General features: G+C 45.1%; 2 protein-coding genes across 3 annotated transcripts in view; both read right to left on the reverse strand.

The window, feature by feature from the left end:
* Nucleotides 1-3,643, reverse strand: part of LOC113826923 (proteoglycan 4-like) — a 4,042-nt gene extending 399 nt beyond the window's left edge. Inside the window, exons 1-2 of the mRNA XM_070118759.1 lie at nt 3,018-3,643; nt 1-2,886 (exon numbers count right to left, since the gene is read on the reverse strand). The exon at nt 1-2,886 is cut by the window's left edge and continues 399 nt beyond it. Of these exons, the coding sequence (XP_069974860.1) occupies nt 54-2,837 (2,784 nt within the window). The 5' untranslated portion in view covers nt 2,838-2,886; nt 3,018-3,643 and the 3' untranslated portion in view covers nt 1-53. The remainder of the gene's footprint in view (nt 2,887-3,017) is intronic.
* The window catches only part of LOC113828268 (mucin-2), a 139,766-nt gene that overhangs the window by 55,109 nt on the left and 62,157 nt on the right, over nt 1-22,500 (reverse strand). For both annotated transcript variants that reach the window (XM_070118757.1, XM_070118758.1), the window contains exon 3: nt 11,047-11,231. In XM_070118757.1, the coding sequence (XP_069974858.1) occupies nt 11,047-11,231 (185 nt within the window). The remainder of the gene's footprint in view (nt 1-11,046; nt 11,232-22,500) is intronic.

The following is a 22,500-nucleotide window of genomic DNA, read 5'->3' on the forward strand; positions in this document are numbered from 1 at the left end:
CCCTGCTAAATCCAGCAGCAGGGAAGCAGAGCAAGCAGACGAGACCAGGCCGGTTACTGTTTGTAGTAAGGGTTCTTAGCTTCTACTGCTTTTAGAGGAGCCATTGTCCGGAGTCGCAAGCATGTGAATGTGGCCACAAGAACGGATGTAATCAGCAGCAGGGACAGCATCAGCAGGCTAACAGTGAAGGTGGCGGTCGGCATGCATATACTATCGACGTTGCTTGCTGACTTGTTCGGTGAGGAAACCGCCTGGAACGTGAGGTCGTTCGCGCCAACTACCCGGAAGCCTCGGACCATGGCGATGGTATTCCTGGGGGGTGGTGGAGGAGGAGGTGGGAGAGCCACATCACGACGTCTTCTGGGTTGGTTTGACAGCTCTGCGAGGACGCCTGGGGTGAGGCGAGTGCCATACGGAGGACGGCGACGGCGAGTGCCAGAGGGCCGGTTCTGCCAAGCGTGGAAGGCATGGTTTTCCAGATTGGGCGTCGTGCTGGGAACCTGGGTTGTGGGCCGGCACTCTGGGCGAGGGTCACGGGGGCCAGAACATGGAGCCTTTGTTACGCATCGTGGGTGGTTGGGGTTTCTTGCACAACATTGTCGAGAACCTGGATTACTGACACAAGGATCTTGTGTGGTGGTAGGGGGTCTAGTAGTTGTAAAGGACCGCCTAGTAGTGGTGATTGGACGTCTAGTTGTGGTAGTGGTTATCGAACGTCTAGTGGTGGGGCGCCTAGTTGTAGTGGTAGGGCGTCTAGTAGTGGTTGTTGTACACTGAGGGGCGTTGGGATTCCTTGCACAACACTGGGGTGACCCAGGATTAAATGCACAAGGATCAAACGGTGTTGTAGGGCGTCTAGTGGTTGTGGTAGTTGTAGTGGTAGTACACTGAGGTAGATTGGGGTTTCTGGCGCAGCACTGTGGTAGACTAGGGTTCAAATCACAGGGATCTGGTCGCGGTGTGGTGGTGGTCGTGCAAAACACAGAGTTGGGACGTCTAGCACAGCACTGCGGAGATCTAGGGTTAATATCACAAGGATCAGGACGAGGCGTTGTGGTACTTGGACTCCTGCACAAGGGAGAATTAGGACGCCTTGCACAACACTGGAATGACCTTGGGTTAACGTCACATGGATCAGGTCGTGGGGTAGTTGTTGTTGTAGGACGCTGCGTCGTAGTTGTGCAGAAGATGGAGTTAGGACGTCGGGCACAGCACTGTGGTGACCTTGGGTTGACATCACATGGATCAGGTCGTGGTGTGGTTGTTGTTGTAGGACGCTGCGTTGTAGTTGTGCAGAAGATGGAGTTAGGACGTCGGGCACAGCACTGGGGTGACCTTGGGTTGACGTCACATGGATCAGGTCGTGGGGTAGTTGTTGTTGTAGGACGCTGTGTTGTGGTTGTGCAGAAGATGGAGTTAGGACGTCGGGCACAGCACTGGGGTGACCTTGGGTTGACGTCACATGGATCAGGTCGTGGTGTGGTTGTTGTTGTAGGACGCTGTGTTGTGGTTGTGCAGAAGATGGAGTTAGGACGTTGGGCACAGCACTGGGGAGACCTTGGATTCAAGGCACAGGGATCTGGTCTTGGGGTCGTAGTTATGATACGGCGTGAGGTTGTGGGACGAGGCGTGGTTGTAGTGGGACGTGTTGTTGTAGTGCACAGAGGAGAATTTGGACGTATGTTACAGCACTGCGTTGATCTAGGATTCACGGCACAAGGATCAGGCCTTGTAGTGGTTGTAGTGGTTGTGGTGGTAGTGGTACACTGGCGATGGTTGGGGTTCCTTGCACAGCAACTTGGACTTCCAGGGTTGAATAGACAAGGATCTCTCCTGGTTGTGGTGATCGGTCTCCTGGTGGTGGTGGTGGTTACACACTGAGGCGATGTTGGGTTCCTTGCACAACATGCACGTGATCTTGGATTAACATCACAAGGGTCTCGTGGCGGTGTGGTGGTGCGTTGTGTAGTTGTGCGTCTAGTCGTAGTTGTGGTGCACTGTGGTTGGTTAGGGTTTCTAGCACAGCACTGAGGTGATCTGGGATTAATAGCACAAGGATCTGGGCGAGGAGTAGTGGTGGTAGTACAGGCTGGATGACTGGGGTTCCTGGCACAACAGCTAGGTAATCCAGGTCGAGTGACACATATATCCGGAGGTGCACGAGTGGTTGTGGTTGTTGATGTGGAAACAAGTCGAGATATCAAGTTTGATGGGAAGCCAGGATCTTCACACATGTTGGTACACCCACCTTTGCACAATTCGACTTCACAGGATAAGTACACATCCATTTTATCAGGAAACTTGAAGGCAAAGAGTGAAGCAAAGGCAATAATGTCTGCGCCGGTGGTACCAGTCTGCCGAGTGCGGGAGAAGTAGCTCATCAATTTGGGTTTCAGGAGACAGCCACGTTCATCTGACAGCTGGAGGCGGGTTGTTCTTTCATCCTCCAAATCATCCGAGTCGTAGGCGTAGCAGTTCTTCACCAACATGTCAAATTCCGAACCACCATCCTTTGAGTAAATCACAACAGTAAGCTCGTCACCAATTTTAACGATGCCGTCAACCGTATTTGAAAAGGGTCCTTTGCCGAGTTGTATATCCATCCAACACATGACGTCATCGCCTGAATAACGGACCTCTTTTGCCTGCAGCATATCAACGGCAAAGGGACGGAAGGTGATAAGTTTTTCCATGCGGGTTGTCCAGTCGCAAGTGATCTTGCGGGCGGTATCCCAAACTTCCTGGACAATCTCTTCATTCTGAATCATAATCATGTTTTCGAAGCCGGTGCTGCCGTCGTCGTCGTTATCAAAAGTCCTGGTGCCGCAACCAACCATGGGAATGACGAAGGAATACGAGGTTCTGCCAGAGTTGGCTCGGACGTAGCTGCATACAGGGAGAGAGTGTCAAGTGTGTCCTTCGCTCCTTTTCTTGTTTATGTCTCAAATTCCTGTTAAATCTAATGACTGAGATTTTATTTCAGAGAATATGATTATTAAAAGACTACGGAAACTTACCTGCTTTATAAGTTCAACATGAAAAGAAAGAGTTATAAGGAACGTCACCGTATTAGTCGAGCGTCCGTCATGGTCCTCATGAGGGGAGGCGAGAGTTTCACCAACAGTCATACAGACAGACAAATAACATAATATAATCTTATACAGAATGACTGATATATGAAATATGCATTGTCATTAAAAAAGGCAATATTAAGATAAAGCAAACAGGACAGGCAAGGAAGAATGTGACAACAAAAAATATATTTCTTATCTTCGGCACACATCTACTATAAGGCGTGACACCAGCATCTACCCCACAGTGTACCTAAACAAAGGGTGCTTGCTCAAGGATATACCACCAGGGTATGCTAAAAACCTTGATACGAATTATGATGCAACCATCAACAAGAAGCTACTGACAATGTACCTCTAAAGTAGACTATGAACTACACTAATTCACACCAATATCTTACATAATATTTGGACTAGTCAAATTCTAAAAATGATTTGTTTCTCAATCTAGACATAATTTTTTCTACATGACTGTAGTCTACACAAGACTAAATTAAGTTGCACAGGTAAGATACAATTCAAAAATGTATAAATGGAGGCAGCAGATGCAGGTGGGGATGTGAGAGAGACTAGTGCCCTAGCCACGCAGCCATATGTTCTTTGTGGCTGTTTCGCTGCCGAATATACAACACCAGAGCCACTGTAGATGACAACAAAAGAAGAAACAAAAGGGAGAGGATGGAAGCTGTGAAAATGACCACAGGAAGGCATACTGTACCTAGAGGATCAGAATATACTGGTTCGGTAAATGCCTGTGCTATCGGTTCCTCTGCCTGAACCCTGAAAAAAGGTTTCCTGGGTTCTGGCAGGTCGGTGGCAGAAATAACTGATAAAGATCGAGACAACCTTACAGGAACCTTTTCCAAAAGTGGTCGCTTTGCTGGGAGTGGTTCGCCAGGAGATCGAATGCTCCGAGATAGAGGAACTTCCTCGTCAGCATCTCTGGAGAGTCGAGCACCAAATCTCCTGCCCCGCCTTCCATCGCCCTTTTGGAAGTGGAAACTGTGGAAGGCATGGTAACGGGACTCCCCTTCCCATTCCTTGCCTGTAGGCTCTGGCTTAGGCTGAGGGGCTGATGACAACTGTTTACCTCTGTTGGGCTTGCCTTGACTAGAGGGTGTAGTTGGCTTAAGAGAGGGACCTGAAGGCTTTGGAGTAGTGGCTGAAGGTGCCTTTACTCTAGAGAAGGAGGTGGTGGTGGTAGGTCGAGGAGTAGTGATTGTTGCAGGGAAGAGCACAGAGTCCCTGCGTGGGGGTTCTGGCTGAAGAGTTGTGGGTTGTGGAGTAGGGGTTGGGCGAGGCCTGAAGGTTGGCCTCAAAGAAGGACGGAAAGTAGTAGGTAGGATTGTTGGCCGCCGGGTAGGTTTTGGGGTTGGTCTCAGAGTGGTTGGAAGTGTTGCTCCAGTGGACAAACTCTTGGAACAACGGGGGTCTGGTGATCCAGCAAAGCAGATTGGTTTGGCTGGGGTAGTGCCCTTTTGACATCCTGGGTCAAAGCTTCCAGGGAAACAAGCAGCTGGTGTGGTAGGCCGTGGGCATCTAGGATCTCTAGATCCTGGAACACAGCGGAATGGGGCAGGGGTGGTGGTGGTAAGTTTAGGACATCTTGGATCTGTAGATCCAATGAAACATCGTGGTGGGGGTTGAGTTGTGGGTTTAGGACAACTAGGGTCACGGGAGCCAGGGAAGCACCGAGGTGGTGGTCTGGGTGTAGTAGTTTTAGGGCATCTTGGATCTGTAGAACCAGCGAAACACCTTGGAGGAGATGGGGTAGTAGAGGGTTTAGGACATCTTGAGTCAGTAGAGCCAGGGAAACAGCGGGGTGGGGAGGGTGTGGTTGTGGGCTGAGGGCATCCTGGATCAGTGGAACCAGGGAAACAGCGGGGTGGAGCTGGTGTTGTGGGTTTAGGGCATCTTGGGTCAACAGAACCAGGGAGACAGAGAGGTGGAGCTGGAGTCGTGGGCTGAGGGCAATTTGGATCCGTAGAACCAGGGAAACAGCGGGGTGGGGCAGGGGTAGTTGGTTTAGGGCATCCAGGATTTTTAGAACCTGGGAAACAACGAGGTGGGGCTGGTGTTGTTGAGGGCCTAGGGCATCTTGGGTCAGATGACCCAAGAAGGCAAATAAGAGGAGTGGAAGCTGGACTTGTCACCTGAGGACATCTAGGGTCAGTTGATCCTGGGAGGCAAACTGGAGGTGCAGGGGTAGTGGGCTGAGGGCACCTTGGGTCGGTTGAACCAACGAAACATCTTGGGGTAGTGGGAATGGTAGGTTTGGGGCATCTAGGGTCTGTTGAGCCAGTAAAGCATCGAGGAGGGGCAAAAGTGGTGGGCTGTGGGCATCTTGGATCTGTTGACCCAGCAAAGCATCTTGGAGGTGCAAGTGTAGTGGGTTGTGGGCATCTCGGGTCAGTTGAACCAGCAAAACATTGAGGGGGTTCTGGGGTAGTAGGTTTAGGGCACCTTGGATCAGTTGAACCTGCAAAGCATCTTAGAGGGGCTAATGTTGTGGGCTTAGGGCAACGAGGGTCAGTTGAACCAACAAAACATTGGGGAGGAGCAGGAGTAGTGGGCTTAGGGCATCGAGGGTCAGTTGAGCCTTCAAAACATTGGGGAGGAGCAGGGGTAGTGGGCTTAGGGCATCGAGGATCGGTTGAACCACCAAAGCATCGAGGTGGAGCAAGAGTAGTAGGTTTGGGGCATCGAGGATCAGTGGAGCCGACAAAGCATAGTGGAGGAGCAGGGGTAGTTGGTTTAGGGCACCGAGGATCAGTTGAACCAGCAAAACACAGTGGGGGGGAAGGAGACGTGGGCTGTACGCATCGTGGGTCAGTTGAACCAGGGAGACATTGGAATTGTGGAATGGTAGGTGTGGGGAGTTTGAAGGAAGTTGTCAGTGTCTGTTTGGGAGCAGGACTAGTGTTAATTGCCTTACCCCTATTAGGAGAAGGTGTTGTTGGGAAGATACATCTAGGATCTTTGCTTCCAAAGCCACAAAGTTCCTGTTCAGGGGAAGTAAATTGGCAAGCAGGATCAGTGGAACCAGGCCCACAAACAGAGATACTGGGGACAGTGGGTGGTGAGGAGTAGCACCTAGGATCAGTAGAGCCAGGAAAGCAAGTGGGTACAGTAGTAGGACCTGGGGTAGTGATGGGTTCACCAAATAGTGTGCTGCCAGTGCGGAATGGACCTTCAGTGGTAGTACCAGGGGATGATGGACCTTTAACAAGAGAACCACAAACGCTGTCACAATCTCCCTTGCATATTTCTACATTACACGACATGAATACATCCATAACATCTGGGAACTTGAAAGCCTGTACAAAAGCATAGGTGACAATAATTTCTCCCCTCTCGTCTCGCTGCCGGGTGCTGTAGAAAGGGCTGATTAGTTTGTCTTTTAGCACACAGCCTTGCTCGTCTGTCAGCTGGATTCGAGGAGTGTTTACGTCGTCATAATTTGGGCCTCCATAAGCGTAGCAGTCCTTGACGCTCACATCGTACATGCCTTTGTTGTCACGTGCGTACACCATCAGGGAGAGTGTCTCGCCGATCTTAACGATGGAGTCAATGTCGGATGTCAGTGGCCAACGTCCTTGCTTCAAGTCCATCCAGCACTCGATAGGTTGGCCTCCCTTGAAGCGGACCTCTTGAGCATCCAACATCCCGACAGCAAAGGGATTGAACGCCACGGTCTTAACGAGATTGTCAACCCAGTCACACTTGATCGTGCGGGCGACGTCCCATACTTCTTGCACCGTGGGATCGTTCTGTACGATGATGGTGTTGGTCATGCGGGTACTGGACTCACGGCTCTTCCCGCTTGGGCCGTTGTTGGTGATATCAGAGGTAGCTGTGCCGCACTCACCGCTCGGGATGGTCAGTGAGAAACTGGAACGTCCCGAGTTGGCCGCCACATACCTGACACGGACCAGTCACGTCATGTCATGAATGGAAAACATAGGCCGAAGCCAAAAGGGACAGGGAAATCAAGGGCTTAAGAATAATATAGATGGAACAGGAGAAAATGAAAAGGTTGATATGGAAAGTGATTTCAAGACAAGAGTATGGACAGGTGCATCAAGAGATTTTTTTTTCTTCATTATTAGTAGAATTAGGTTTTCGAAGGCCAACGACAGAGCTAAGTGCCCTCGGTTAACGATCTCGGAAGTTTTCAGGCATCGACCAAGTAACTGTGAGAGACTAATTCCGTCTCTGTGGGTCAAATCCCACAATCTCTTTCCAAGTTTCTTTTGGCTGTGAGTGGTCACAACACGACCAACATTTTATAAACACCGTGGTTCAGGACAGAAATATTTAGGGAATATTGTTTAATGCTTTAAGCATTTTATGTTTTTTTTAACGGTTTAGGTTGGTTTACGAAAGCTTAGGTCTACTTTAGGGGGTTTATGTTGTTCTAATTTACAGCTTATTACGGTTTATAGTCTCTCAGGTTACTTGTTCAACGTTTAAAGAGATGAGTAAGAGGAGTTTAACAAGTAAACAAACTACAGAAGTCCAAGGAAGACAGACAGAGAGCAATATTTCTAATCTCTTGACATGTACACAGACTCTAAGTGCAGGCGCATAAAAACATTAAATAACTGATATCTATTTAAGTTATAATTCAAATTCTAAACAATCAATTAAGATCTAATCGTGACAACAAGACACAATTGTTGAACAGCACTGCACAAAGAGTAAGTGTATTCAAAGAGGGGTATAGATAGTGTTAGTATATTTTACTGTAGGATACTGGAAGCATTGTATACCATAGTAGACAATGCGTGTGACCGTCCTTCTAACCCGTGAATGAAGCACTTCGGCCACATGGATGATTACGTATTTTTCGTTTAAGATTGATCCTGAATCGTGTGAAACATTATACGGAACTTAAGTATCTATGACGGTTTACTTTGGCTTCTTTTGGTTATGCAATGATAAACTGGTAAAAGCACGTTCAAATGACCTCAGTTATGATAAGAGTTACTGACAGAGAAACCTTTAAAATGCGGTCATTTGTAGACTAAAACATTAAAACATTGAGGATTTATTACAAGAAGTTGATATATGATAATGATAAGCTCAATATTTAACGTGGTGAAATTGACTATTTATATATATTTTCTTGCAAATCATCATAAATCATCTTAAACGGTTATACTAAATACTGAACGTGTGGAAATATCTTCAATAAGTGAACGAATCCATACATACTCTAAAATTAACATCAATTTGACATGGTTTCTATACACGTTCTACAATTCTTTCACGAGTATTTCCGAACCTCAACAAGTGACATCGAACATTCTTTCCATACAAGTTTTACAACTACATGTCAACTACGCTTTCACGAATATGTCAAGGATAGAATATAGACACAGAGCATACTCGAAAGGGATCCGTGCAAGTGTCGAAAGATTTAGGAAGGAGGGCGTGAGGTCGTGTAGGGTGGGACGGGTATAGTGTTAAGGACGAAATACACACTTAGGGCATGTTAAATGGTATATTTCTTGGCATTTACATCGTCTGGGTATTTTTGGTTAATAAGTTTATTTTACATGATTAGTTTTTACAGTTATTAGTAACTTACATGTTAGTTTAAACTACTTAAAGACTAGTCTAGAGGCTAACAGTTATCATTTGTTAACTATAATCACCTAGCTTGTGTACTGAATATATAGTTTACACATAACAGGCTAAAGTGTGTGTTGGTTTATAATTTTCAGCATATGTTTATCTGTACAAACTATATAGCTGCACACTCACAGTCACAGAGACGCAGATAGATGTTTACAACTGTATGGACATACAGGCAAGGCTGTATGTTTATGTTTATAACAAAAAGAGTAACATAAACACGCACACGTACACGTACAAGCGCACACACACACATATATATGCATCATATATATATATATATATATATATATATATATATATATATATATATATATGTATATATATATACATATACATACATACATACATACACACACACACACACACACACACACACACACACACACACACAAACACACACACACATATATATGTGTATATGTATATATATAATATATATATATATATATATATACGTATAGATAGATAGATAGGTAGATAGGTAGATACACACACACACACACACACACACACACACACACACACACACACACACACACACACACATATATATATATATATATATATATATATATATATATATATATATATATGCCACATGTTACCTGATCTGTACATAAACGATGTATGTGCTGTTTGAAATGAGGCCTATATTGATTTACACACATGGGGAGTATTTCAATTTGATGAATCAAATGTATGTGAATGAACCAAAACCACATTAACTTCAGATATTTACAAAATAAATTATGGGCATTTGTCATTTTTCTAATAAATGCACCATATTTCCTCTATGTATGAGATATATAATTTGAAGATATATGCAAAGTTAGTGAATGAAATATGTATAATCTTTATTCATCAACTGGGTAAAATGCTTGGCTATATCTTCTCATTCCTATGAAAATGATGTATAGGTAACATTCATAAGCTATTGTGACAGTGAGAGAAGCGTGTAAAGCTAAAATTAGGCATTATAAATCATACTAAAGCTTAAAAGTGCTTGCAACCGACATCAGCCAAGTATAGTGTAGTAATGAAGCCATACTCTAACCACTAATAACTATAACATCGTAGCACAACAGCGCTGCCACCACAATTCACAGCTATAGCACTAGCACTACGTTAAGAGTCGTGATCTTGGAGGACCAGAGTATACAGGGCAGGGGTTAGGTCCTCTCTATACGAAGGTCCTCCAAGAACGTCGGTATGACTGGCAGTGAAACATCTCCACCAGTGAATTTTGGATTCCATGATGTTTATTGATTTATTTGATGAACTTTTATGTATATATTTAAAATTTGGGTTCATCTCTTCAATTAATTCCAATTGGAAGTTTTAAATTTTTAAATATTTACATTTTTGGGTCATCTCTTCAATTAATTCCAATTGGAAGGTGTCAGAAGTCGATTGTCAGAAGTTAGTTGCTCACTAGGATTAGCATTAGATTAGTAAACATCTACTGAACTAAGTACAAGATGGTTGATGTTAAGCATTGCCTTCACCTTACCATCTTATGGCTCTATTTTACACTTACAAGTAAAGGATTTTAATCTGTTAGGGACTATATACAGTTGTTATGACTTATAAATCATATTAGGAAATAAAACATCAAAGAAATACAGTAGAGAGGGATAGAACGAGGCACTGGTGTAGGTCTGTTGTGTTCTGCATTTGCGCAGTTGAAAATACCACCACTGGCATCATCTCTGTTCTTTAACCAGGTAGACTATGTACATAAGTATACTCTGTTAATATTATGAGTATTCTCGACGTGTTTGATCTACACGTTTGGCTCTGTTTGTTCTGTAACTGGAGTGGGGTTTCCGAAGGCTATTTTTTTTTATCTGCCTTGGAAGTGTGTGGGTATATATCGGAGGCGTTGGATGCTGGAGTTGGTTTGTCTGCCGAGTGTCAGGGGGTCAGGTAAGTGTTTGTACAGGTGAACCAGTGCCTCGGGAAGAGGGTCTCAGTACAGAGGAAGGACATTATAGTTTATCAGGTTTAATTTTTATACATTTTAGGGTCTACAAACTACTAGTGCTTTAAGAACTCTATTGGTTGAAGTTTTTAAATATTTTTTAAAAGAAAAAATATTAACTTTACTTGATTACTTTATGATTTAATCAGTACTGAATATTTTTTTAATTATGATTAAACACAGATTAAGATTTCTTTTTTAATAATTAAAAAAAATCACTTACATCTTGCGACTCAAAAAAAAGTCACACAAAACAAAACACAAATCTAAATCCTGAAAAAAAGAGAAAAGAAAAAAGAAAAAAAAAATGAGTCTCCAGCCGACGTGGCCGAAGACCTCGAAGGTACTCACCGACAGGCAGGGTTCGAGAAGTGACCTTTGCTGAAGATGACCCCGTCGAAGGGCTGTGAGAAGGTCACGCTCACCGTCATCCCAGACTTCTCACACTGGACGTCCAAGCTGGTGATCTGTGGCATGTTCGCCATTCCCGGCACCAGCTCCACGTCGTTGGTCAGAGCCAGCTGTCCGGCAGCCAGCTGGGGGAGGAAAGGAGGGGGGGGGGGTGAGGGCGCGGGTTTTGTGAGGAATGGATGGCGCTCGACGTCGCCCGTGTAAGAAAAGGTAAGAGAGAGGGAGAAGGAGAGGCGAGAAAATGATAGAGAGGGAGAGGCGAGAGAATGAGAGGAGAGAATGATAGAGAGAGAGAGGAGAGAGAGGGAGAAGGAGAGGCGAGAGAATGAGAGACAGGAAGAGGCGAGAGAGGGAGAGGCGAGAGAACGATAGAGAGAAAGAGGGAAAGGTGAGAGTATGATCGAGAGGGAGAAGGAGAGGCGAGAGAATGAGAGAGAGGGAAAGGTGAGAGAATGAGAGAGAGGGAGAAGGAGAGGCGAGAGAATGAGAGAGAGGGAGAAGGAGAGAGAGGGAAAGGTGAGAGAATGATAGAGGGGGAGAGGCGAGAGAATGAGAGAAAGGGAGAGGAGGAGACGAGGGAATGATACAGAGAAGCAAAAGGGAGAAGGGAAGGAGGGAGTCAAGACACGGATCTGGGAAAGAATTTATGGCGCTCTACATCGAAAGAGAGAGAGAGAGAGAGAAGGACAGAGAGAGAGAATCGACCGAGAGAGATAGAGAGAGGAGAGGGATATATAGATAGAGAGAGAGAGGAGAGGGATATATAGATAGAGAGAGAGAGAGGAGATAAACAGATGGATAGAGAAAGAAAGAGATAGTAAGAACGAGAGATAAAGAAAGAGAGAAACTCAAAATACCAACAAATATGATAACCAACGACATTCCATCTCTCTCTCTCTCTCTCTCTCTCTCTCTCTCTCTCTCTCTCTCTCTCTCTCTCTCTCTCTCTCTCTCTCTCTCTCTCACCGTGTACTGCAATTAACACATAAATACCTAAACACGATACTATCAAAAACAACCAAAGTCACTATGTCGTTGTTAAGAAAACTTTCTCACACACATCTTTGAATATTTGATGATAAACCGGTAATTTTTTTTTCTTCTTTTCTTCTTTTCTTTTCTTTTTTTTTTTGTTTACGTTGGGGTAGGTCTATTGCGTCGAGTAATTAGGGATCGTTAGGCCTATGCTGGTAGAAGGAATTTCTGGGACTTTGTTGATCATTTGGTATGGAAAGTTCTGGTAGATGGCGGGTGGGTGGTTAGAGGAAGTGGGGTTAGTTTATGTTGTTTTTCTTATTTATTTATCTCTTTCTTTCTCTCTTTCATTCTCTCTCTCTCTCTCTCTCTTTCATTCTCGCTCTTTTGCTCTATCGCTTTGGCTCTTTCTCTCTATCGCTGTCTCTGTCTCTGTCTCTCTCTCTTCTCTCTCTCCCACTTCCACTTCCTTCCTCCCTCCTTCACTCTTCCTCTCTTGCTCTTCCCTCTTTGCTTCCCATTCTTCTTTCTCGTCTCACCAAAGAAAACGGAAACCCAAAAAGAAAACGGAGCAAAAGTCAAGATTTCGAAGCAGCTTTTAAATCCGTTATAGGAAGTGGGGTTAGTTAATGTGTTTTTCTTATTTATTTATCTCTTTCTTTCTCTCTTTCATTCTCTCTCTCTTTCTTCCCACTCAGAGACCGCTGGGTTAAAGAAGGCTGGCTCTGTTCTAAATGTTTTGACAACTCTCTCTCTCTCTCTCTGTCTGTCTGTCTGTCTGTCTCTCTCTCTCTCTCTCTCTCTCTCTCTCTCTCTCTCTCTCTCTCTCTCTCTGTCTCTCTCTCTCTCTCTCTCTCTCTCTCTCTCTTCCCACTCGGAGACCGCTGGGTTAAAGAAGGCCGGCTCTGTTCTAAATGTTTTGACAACTTCTCTCTCTCTCTCTCTGTCTGTCTGTCTGTCTGTCTCTCTTTCTCTCTCGATCTCACTAATTCTCTCTCTCTCTCTCTCTCTCTCTCTCTCTCTCTCTCTCTCTCTCTCTCTCTCTCTCTCTCTCTCTCTCTCTCTCTCTCTCTTCCTTCCCACTCAGAGACCGCTGGGTTAAAGAAGGCCGGCTCTGTTCTAGATGTTTTGACAACCTCTCTCTATCTCTCTCTCTCTCTTGGAACTAGTTTTTTTCCCTCTTTCTCAGAACTCGTCTCGTGTTGAGGCAGACAAGAGAATTACTCGGCCGATTTGAAATGAATGAGAACAAAACAAATAGGTATTTGCTTTTTTTTTTTGAAGGGGGGGGGGGATCACTTAGGGCCCGCGGGGTTAAATGATAATTTTAGTGTTGTCTGGTTTATGTTTATATTAGGTTTAATAAGGTTAGGCTAAAAAAAATAAATTTCACCGTATTGTCAGGTTTCATTGTTTACATATATATTTGTTAGTTACCTTCACGTGGGTTAAATATTTCATACATTGTTTATGATTAACTCCTCGACCATTGTGATAATCAAGGTCTTTCTTATCTACTTTTATCGACTTTTTTGCACTCCCCCTTTCACTCCTCTCTCACTTCGCTTCGCCACTTTCACTCATCCAATTTATACCTTCCTTTCACCCGCTGTTCATCCGTCTCTCTTTTTATTTTCCTTTCACACTCTTTATCCTCAGTTGCGTCTGTTTTATTTTCGTTAATTTTTCTGTTTATTTAATGTTTTATTTCTACTGATTTTTTTCTGTTTGATTACTTATTTATTTCTGTTTTTCTTGATGTTTTTTATTTTTTTATTTACTTTATTTCTATTAATTTCTCTATAATTGCTATCTTATTTTTATTATTTTTTCTATTCATTCGTTTGATGTTTCATTTCTATTAATTTCTCTGTTGATTGACATGCTCTCCTATCTTTATCAATTTCTCTCTTATCTACTTGTTTATTTTCTATTGATTTAGGTATCTATTTATTTTGTGTTTTATCTACGTTAATCTATCCATCTACTTATCACCTTATTCTTTATCAGCTTTCTCTCTCCTATCTATCCCTTTTTAATCTCATTTTCCCTATTCCCCTCTTCGTAAACACTTCCATCTCCGCTTTCTCTCTCCTATCCATCACATTCCCTATCCAATCTCATTTCCCCTCTTCCCTTCTTCGTAAAAAACTCCCCTCAACCTTCCCATTATTCCTGATATTATCCCTTCCATTCTCTCCTTCTTCTAATGATTTGCTTCAACCCCTGTTTATCATCCATTCTCTCTCTCTCTCTCTCTCTCTCTCTCCCCTTTCTTCCAATCTCTCGTGGTCCGGGAGAATGCAAATGTGGTCGAGGTTAAGGGTTCTGATTAGGGGCAGCGCCGTGGGTCAGGTGATTAGCGAATCCTCTAATTATCCTTCGAGGGCTGGCACGTGATCCGAAAGGGGCGGGGAAAGGGTGGGGGGGGGGTGGAGGGGGGGATGGGGGGATGGTGGGGGGACGGAGAGTTGGGGGTAGGGAGGGGAATGGGGTGGGATGGGATTGGGTGGGATGGGGAGGAGATGGGGAATGGGGTGGATGGGGATGGGATGGGATGGGGTGGGGGGGATGGTGGGGTGGGGGGGATGGTGGGGTGGGGGGGATGGGGGTGGACGGGGAGGAGGGGTGGGATGGGGAAGAGGTGGATAGGGTGGAGGGGGATGAGGGTGGGGGAATGGGGGAGGGGGATGGGGAGGTGGGGAATGGTGGGGAATGGGGGAGGGGGATGGGGAGAGATGGGATGGGGAGAGATGGGATGGGGTGGGAAGGGATGGGAGGGGGTAGGGGTGGGTGGAAGGGGGGAGGGTTAGGGGGGGGGGTTGGCTTGATATATATTAACGATCCCTATTCGGTGATGTTGCTTCCCTCCTTAATTTCTTTCTTTTCTTCTTTTTTTGTTTTCGTTTCATTTCTCTCTCTTTCTTTATTTTTCTTTTTTTGTCGTTCTCTCTCTTTCTTTCTTTTTTCTTCCTTTTTCATTCTCTTTCTTTCTCTTTCTCTGTCTCTCTTATTTCTTTTCCTCTCATTCTTTCTCTCCCTCTCTCTCCCTCTCTATCTCTTTCTTTCCTTCCCTTCTCTTTCGGTCTCCTCCTGAGAGTAGAACTCTCTTTCTCTCTCTCTCTCTCTCTCGCTTTATCCTTCCCTTCTTCCCTCTCTTTCTGAGACTAGAACCCATTCTCTCTGTCTCTCTTTCTCCCCTCTCCTCTCTTCTTCTCCCCTCCCTCCCCCCATCCTCCTCCCTCCTCCCTCCCTCCTTCCTCCTCTCCCCTCCTTCCCTCCCTCCTCCTTTCCCAATCATTTCCTATCGATTCCCCGACACAGGGTAGGGTAGGGGAGAGAAGGGGGGAGGAGGGAGGGGGGAAGAGAAGGGGGAGGGGGAAGGGGGAGGGGGGAGGAGGGGCGAGGCTATGCAATTGAAGGGTAGAAAACAGGGGAAGAAGATAAATGGGGAGGAAGGGGAATTAGGGTACAGAAGGGAGAGGGAGAAAGAGAAAATGATAGACGTGCGTGGTATTGTGGAGAAGTTTTCGTACCTAACCTGACCTATTTTATTTTGGAGAATGTGTGGATTACGGATATTTTTGTTGTTGTTTGTTGGTTTGTAACTGTGTGGTTATCAGGTATTATTTTTTGTTGTTTGTTGGTTTGTAACTATTTTGTTTTAGAGAATGTGTGGATATTATATTTTGTTGTTTGTTGATGTGTATTTTGTTTTAGAGAATGTGTGGATATATAATATTGTATTCTCTTGTTTGCTGGTGTGTAACCCTTTTATTTTGGAGAATGTGTGGATATCGAGTATTGTTTTTGTTGTTAGTTGAGGTGTAACTATTTTACTTTAGAGAATGTGTGGATATCGGATATTGTATTCCGTTGTTGTGTGGAGTTTTCTTCTAGTCTGTGCTCTTTGCAATGCTGAGTGGATATTTTGAATAACTCCTTAAAGAACAAGAATACCCACACGCAAAGGCCACGTATATCAACAGAAATAACCACACAAAATCCAAGAATTTTCACAGAAATATCCACACACAAAAAAGCAGGAATGCCCTCATACAAAATTCAACAATATCCACAAAATACCCACCTAATCCCAGAACACCCACAAAGTACCCTCACATCCACATAATCCAATAATTTTCACCAAATATCCACACACAAAAACAGGAATACTCTCATACAGAATCCAACATCCACAAAAAACCCACCTCATCCAAAAACACCTACAAAATACCCTCACATTCTATCCACAAGAATTTTCACAAAATATCCACACCCAAAAACAGGAATACCCACACACAAAACCCAACAACATCCACAAAATACCCACACACTATCCACAAAACCCAAGAATACCCACAAAAAAAAACAGGAATACCCTCATACAAAATCCAAAAAACACCCACAAAACTCCCACACATTCCAATTCACACTCCAAACTCCATCCACAAAACCCAAAAAAATACCCACACTCCATCCACAAAATCTAAAAATACCCACAAAAAAAAAAACTGACAATCCGCTCCTTAATCAAGTTGCAACGACGACCGCCCAATACCCACGCGGATCTCAGGTGGGCAGCGAAAGTAAAGTGCGCAGACGAAGCAACCTGCAGTACTTCCTCCACTAACTTTTCCTTTCATTTGCCATTCATTGCAATAAGGGGCTCGTGGGGCATTTCGGGATGAGGGGGAGAGGGGAGGGGGAGGGGGAGGGGATAGAGGGAGGGGAGACATGGGGAGAGGGGATAGAGGCAGGGGAGACATGGGGAGGGAAGGGGAGGGAGGAGGGGAGGGAAGGTGAGGGGAGAGAGGGGAGGGGGAGGGACTGGAGGAAGGGGAGACATGGTGAGGGGAAGGGAGAGGATAGATGCAAGGGAGACAGGGGGCTAGAGGAAGGTTAGGGAGGGAAGGGTTAGAGTCTGGGGAGAAAGGGGGAAGGGGGAGGGGGAGGAGATAGAGGCAAGGAAGACATGGGAAGGGGAAGGGGGGAAGGGAGGGGATAGATGCAAGGGAGACAGGGGGTTAGAGGAAGGTTAGGGGAGGGGAAGGGTTAGAGGCTGGGGAGAAAGGGGGGATGGGAAGGATGGGGTTAGAGGCTGGGGAGAAAGGGGGGAGGGGAAGGGGAGGGGATAGAGGCAGGGGAGAGAGGGGGAGGGGAAGGGGAGAAGGGACGGGAAGGAAGGGAGAGGATGGGAAGGGGAGGGCTAGAGGCAGGGGAGAGAAGGGGATGGGATGGGGAGGGGAGGAGCTAGTGGCAAGGGAGGCTGGGGGAGGGAGAGGATGCGGTAAAGGCAGGGGAGATAGGGGGATAGGGAAGGGAGACAGGGGACTACGCTTGCCTCTCAAGACCTAGGTATTCGAGACGACGGGGAGGAAGAGGACGCGACAGGAAGGAAGTCTAACCTCTCGAGACGAGGAGGAAGGAGGTGAAGGGGGGGGGGGGGTTAAGAGGTCAAGTCTGACTTCGCAAGATAACAGAGACGAGGGGAAGGGGAGGGGGAGGGGGGCAGGGGGCAGGGGAGGAGGTCAAATCTGGTTACTCAAGTCTTAGATACTGTACTGATGGAAAGGCTAGATCAGTAGCAACTCGAGGAGGTGTCATGGCGTCTGATTCTCTTTTTGGAAAATAAAAGTTTATTTTGATGACGTCACAAAAGCTACGGATGCTTTGTGAATACGATCGATCATTTTGGTCTTTCCAATTTTCAAAAAGGATGGAAAATAATGATTCTAATGGTTATAATTTCATTGAACAATCATCAAAACAGACGCCATGACACCTGGAGTTACTACTGATCTACCTTTTCCCACTGTACAGATTCACTGCTTCATCTCTCGCGAGTTCGAAACCGTTTCGATTCGGTCTCGAAGTTTATTTTTACGAAAAAACAACAACTGCGAGAGGTTTGTTTTTTTGTTCATATTTGAAGACAAACATCCACCAGGTATTTGATTTCTTGTTACCAACGGATAATACAACTCAATAAATGTTAGTATTTCTCTAAATCCGTCTGAGAGGTGACACAACCGCAACGTCATCTAAAGACACCTGCCAGCACAATGAAGGTGCATTCTCCGACACTTGGGTACATTACCACTTATATCAAGACATTCACGCGATGACCACACCTGTCTTACCTGGAAAGAAGAGGAAAAAAATAGCCATTAGTATAACGGAACAGTGATAATAATTGGTTTGTTCAACACGACTCGAAGTTAAATACTGTGTTGCTTCGGCTGTTTAGTCTGATCTCCGTCGGTGATACAATTTTTGACAGATTTTTCGTGTAAGTAAAACAAAATCACAAAATAAATATACAGTATGATAATGTTGGTCATTGCGGTAAAAAAAAACAAAAAAACATTATTCTTATATATACTGTGTTACTAGTCACATTGACAAAATTTGGGACAGATTTTTGAGCGCAAAGTGAAATCAAATCACAAAATTGATATAAAATATGATAATGTCATTGTTCATTACAAAAACAAACGCATTATTCTTATGTATACTGTGTTACTAGTCACAGCTGATCGTGACCTGTGTAAGATGGGTGGCAAACAGCTGATCATGACGTAAGCATCAACCGCCACTCTTTTGTTCTTTCCACAAGAGGTTCGCCAATCACCTTTCAACCGCCCCAACCTAGGCACCCATTAAATCCCTTTTTTATCCGCTTATTTTGAGGCCACCGAAGGAAAATTATGCATAATAAGGCCCTGGAAAAAAATACGCCGGAGAAAGTGAGAATAAAAAATAAGCGTATAGTTAGCCAAGTCAGACGCCAAGGTTCCCGCTCTGAGCCCCCGACGGAAGTTCCGAGAAACACCGAAGGAAAGAAAGGTTTGAAGGTCGAAGGTCCAGCCAAACCTGGAATGCAGACGGTTCTCGCTGGCGGGGACCATTAGCAGGGGCATAAGAAAGGTTGATGGCGTGGGTAGTGTGGGTATGGAAGGCTGCTGGAAGAGCTTGTGTCCATATCATAAGAAAGCCATAATAGCATAGGTCTGGCAAGCCGTAGGAATAGCTAGAATCTATATTAGACAAGCCGATAGCATGGGTTTGGAAGGCCCTTAGAAGAGCTTGTGTCCATACCATATAAAAGCCATAATAGCATGGGTATGGCAGGTCTTCGGAACAGCTAGAATCTACATTAGACAAGCCGATAGCATGGGTTTGGAAGGCCCTTAGAAGAGCTTAAGCAACACACGATAGCATGGGTATGGCAGGCCGTCGGAAGAGTTAGGCAGCCGAGGCCGAGCAAGGCAATATATCTCGCCAGAACAGCCCGAGGAAGGGCGAGAGGAGGAAGGGTAATGTACAAGAGGTCGTGGTCTGCAGGGTGAAGGGAGGAGCTTAGTAATCCAATCAGGCAAGTGAAGGGAAGGCGGGATAGAGGTAAAGTAGGCATGAGGGTGCTGGTAAGGGAGGGAAAGGGCACGGGGGGAAGGGAGGGAGAGGGAGAGAAGGGGGGAAGAGGTTATGCAATGACCCCTCGCTTGCTATGCATTCACCTCACACGAGACACGAGGGGGTTACGCTGGACGCTATAAGATTTGCCAAGCACGTACTTTCTCACACCGCCCACGATGGGGAGCTTAACCGCCCATGTTTACTTGTTTCAGTCGGTTCGCCTTTCTAAGTGAATCTCTCTCTCTCTCTCTCGACAGCAATTTTGTCCATATTTGTGACCAAAGTTACTTTCGCTCTCGTACTCATCCGAAGTTCTGTGTCTCCCAACACCTAGGAATCTCCCTGCTTAAGTTCTGTCGTGTAACATTGTATCTCTTTTTAAAATTATTTTAGTCTTTTCCGTCTTTGTGCCTTTTTGTTGTTATTTCTATCTCTTTCGCCTTTACAACTCATTCTTTCGTGTCCATCGGCAAGACCCAGAAATCACTTGTCTTAAACCAATCGTTACATTTCCGTGAATCGCGATTTAGAAGATCATTGTAGTCTTAAATTTAACGCGATTTGAAATTAAAGAAGAGGAATATGATATAAAATACATTGAAATGCTTAAACTGCGAACATATCCAAACTATAGAACACGATAACCAAACTCACCCAAATCACAACATATTCATTGTAAAAAATGTTGTATTGAATTCATTTTTACTTCTGTCTTTTACCCATTCGCAAAAAAACAGAACCGGGCAAATAAAAATGACCTGCCGTTAAGAACTCGACGCTATAAAGGAACAGGATATTGGGATGTTGAGGAAATCACTGATGCTGAGGAGGCTGGACCAACAGGTGGCTGGAGAGAGAGGTGGGTGGGTGGCGGAGGAGGAGGGGGGAAGAGGGAGAGGTGGAGGAGGGAAGAGAGGGAGGGAAGGAGGGGAGGAGGGAAGAGAGGGAGGGAAGGAGGGGAGGTGGGAAAGGGGAAGGGAGGAGGAGGAGGTGGAAAGGGGAAGGGAGGAGGAGGAGGAGGAGGTGGGAAAGGGGAAGGGAGGAGGAGGAGGGGAGGTGGGAAGGGGGAGGAGGAGGTGGGAAGGGGGGAGGAGGAGGAGGAGAGGGAGGGAGGAGGAAAGGAGAGGAGTAGAAGAGAGAGGGGAGGAGGAAGGGTTAGGTGGAGAAGGAGGAGGAGGAAGGAACAGGAACAGGATGGAGGAGGGGGAGAAAGAAGGAGAAGGAGAAGTTGAGATGAAAGTCTAAATGGAGGGATGGACGTGGAAGCGGAGGAAGAGAAGAACCGGAGGAGGAGGAAGTAGTGAAAGAGAAGTTGGCAGGAGGAGGAGGAGGCGGAGGGAGAAAGGAGGAGGAGGAAGTAGTGAAAGAGAAGTTGGCAGGAGGAGGAGGAGGGAGAAAGAGGAGGAGGAGGAAGTAGTGAAAGAGAAGTTGGCAGGAGGAGGAGGAGGCGGAGGGAGAAGGAGTTGGGAGGAGGAGGAGGAAGAAGAAGGAGGAGGAGGAAGAGTATACCCAGTCCCCCGTGAAAGGCATTATTACTTTATATTTCCAGAGACCTGAAAGCAGAACAGGCTCCAGGTACCAGTCCATTTGCATCCTCGGCTTCATCTACATACACGCCGCCAGGAACTCTTTCTCTCCGACACGGCTTGGCAGCTCATTTCCGGCTTCCCGACGCACAGCTGCTCACAAACACAACTTCCTAGACTCTATCTCTCATGTTTTTAAGCCGGTGCGGGTCAAAACAAGCCGCAGGGTCTACCGAGGTGTGAAATGTCACGGATGATACGTTATGTGAACCGTAATTAACCGTCGATTCGTTATGAAAGTTGACCGGAGTGTTGGTTCACCTCGAGGGTCGAACGTTCATCAAACTGCTTCGAAATTCAAGATGTTAAAATAATAATAATAATAAAAACATAAGAAAGTCTTCCAGCTGCTCATCAGAACGATCTTTAAGCCCTATCAAACAGCTCCGGTATACACAAAGATACATCAAAATACTCATTAACTCATCAACATCTACAAAACAAAAACCTATCTATCCACCCACACACGCACACGGGTCACCTCCCGCGGCTCAAGTACCACTCTACTTTCTCCGGGCGAGTGACCTCAGCTAATGCCACGCAAAGAACAAAGCTAAATAACACACGACTGAGGAGTTCATTCGTCTCTCGTTGACAAGATTGCAGGAGGAAAAGAGAAGGGAGGAAGGGGGGGAGGTATTTTTAAACATGCTTATCTCTCTCTTCTTATGTCTTCTTATGTGTTTCTTCTTTCTTTGTTATTATCTTTGAAAGGTCCTTTTTTTGCTGTGTTTGCCTATGTAATTAAACCTCTTCCAAAAAGAGATGTTTGTGATTAAGAAAAAAAAAAAATAATTACTGGAGTAACTTTTCATAATATAGACATTATAGGGCTGACCTTTTCTCTGTCTGTTGAGGAATTAAACGTTCTAAGTTTAGCGTTAAAAGACCATTCAAAGACCATAACGCACCTACAAACTTTTACAGCACATCTACGATAGCAATGTCGTCAGTGCACAAGAGATATCGGTTTGAGGTCGTAAAAGCACAGGTTCACTTCGAGATCTGACCCTAGATGACCCGCCAACAGTAACGACAGTATTTGTCATTTCAAGTAATAACAGAGGGTGTAACTGCCAGTGTGTATTATCACAGTGACTGATCGTAGTGTTTCTGTCTCAGCGAACAAAACTCTGCCTGGACTTATATAGTGTTCAGAAAGATCCGAGATATTATTGTTTTTATTTTCTTTCCTTCTTTTCTTTCTTACCTATTTTCGACACTAGACAGTCTTGTTTTTTTTCTTATCTTTCTTTGCCTTTTTTTCTTCTTATTTATTTTCGACAAGACCAATTTTTTTTTTCATTCTTAGACCCTTCATCTAAATGGATTAAGACGGGGTTCAGGAAGTCCCAAGACTTTCTTATTTTTTTCTTATTTTTCTTTACCTTTTTTCTTCCTATTTTTCTTTGCC

The sequence above is a fragment of the Penaeus vannamei genome, chromosome 42 (genome assembly GCF_042767895.1).
Source record: "Penaeus vannamei isolate JL-2024 chromosome 42, ASM4276789v1, whole genome shotgun sequence".
Classification (NCBI taxonomy): Eukaryota; Metazoa; Arthropoda; class Malacostraca; order Decapoda; family Penaeidae; genus Penaeus; species Penaeus vannamei.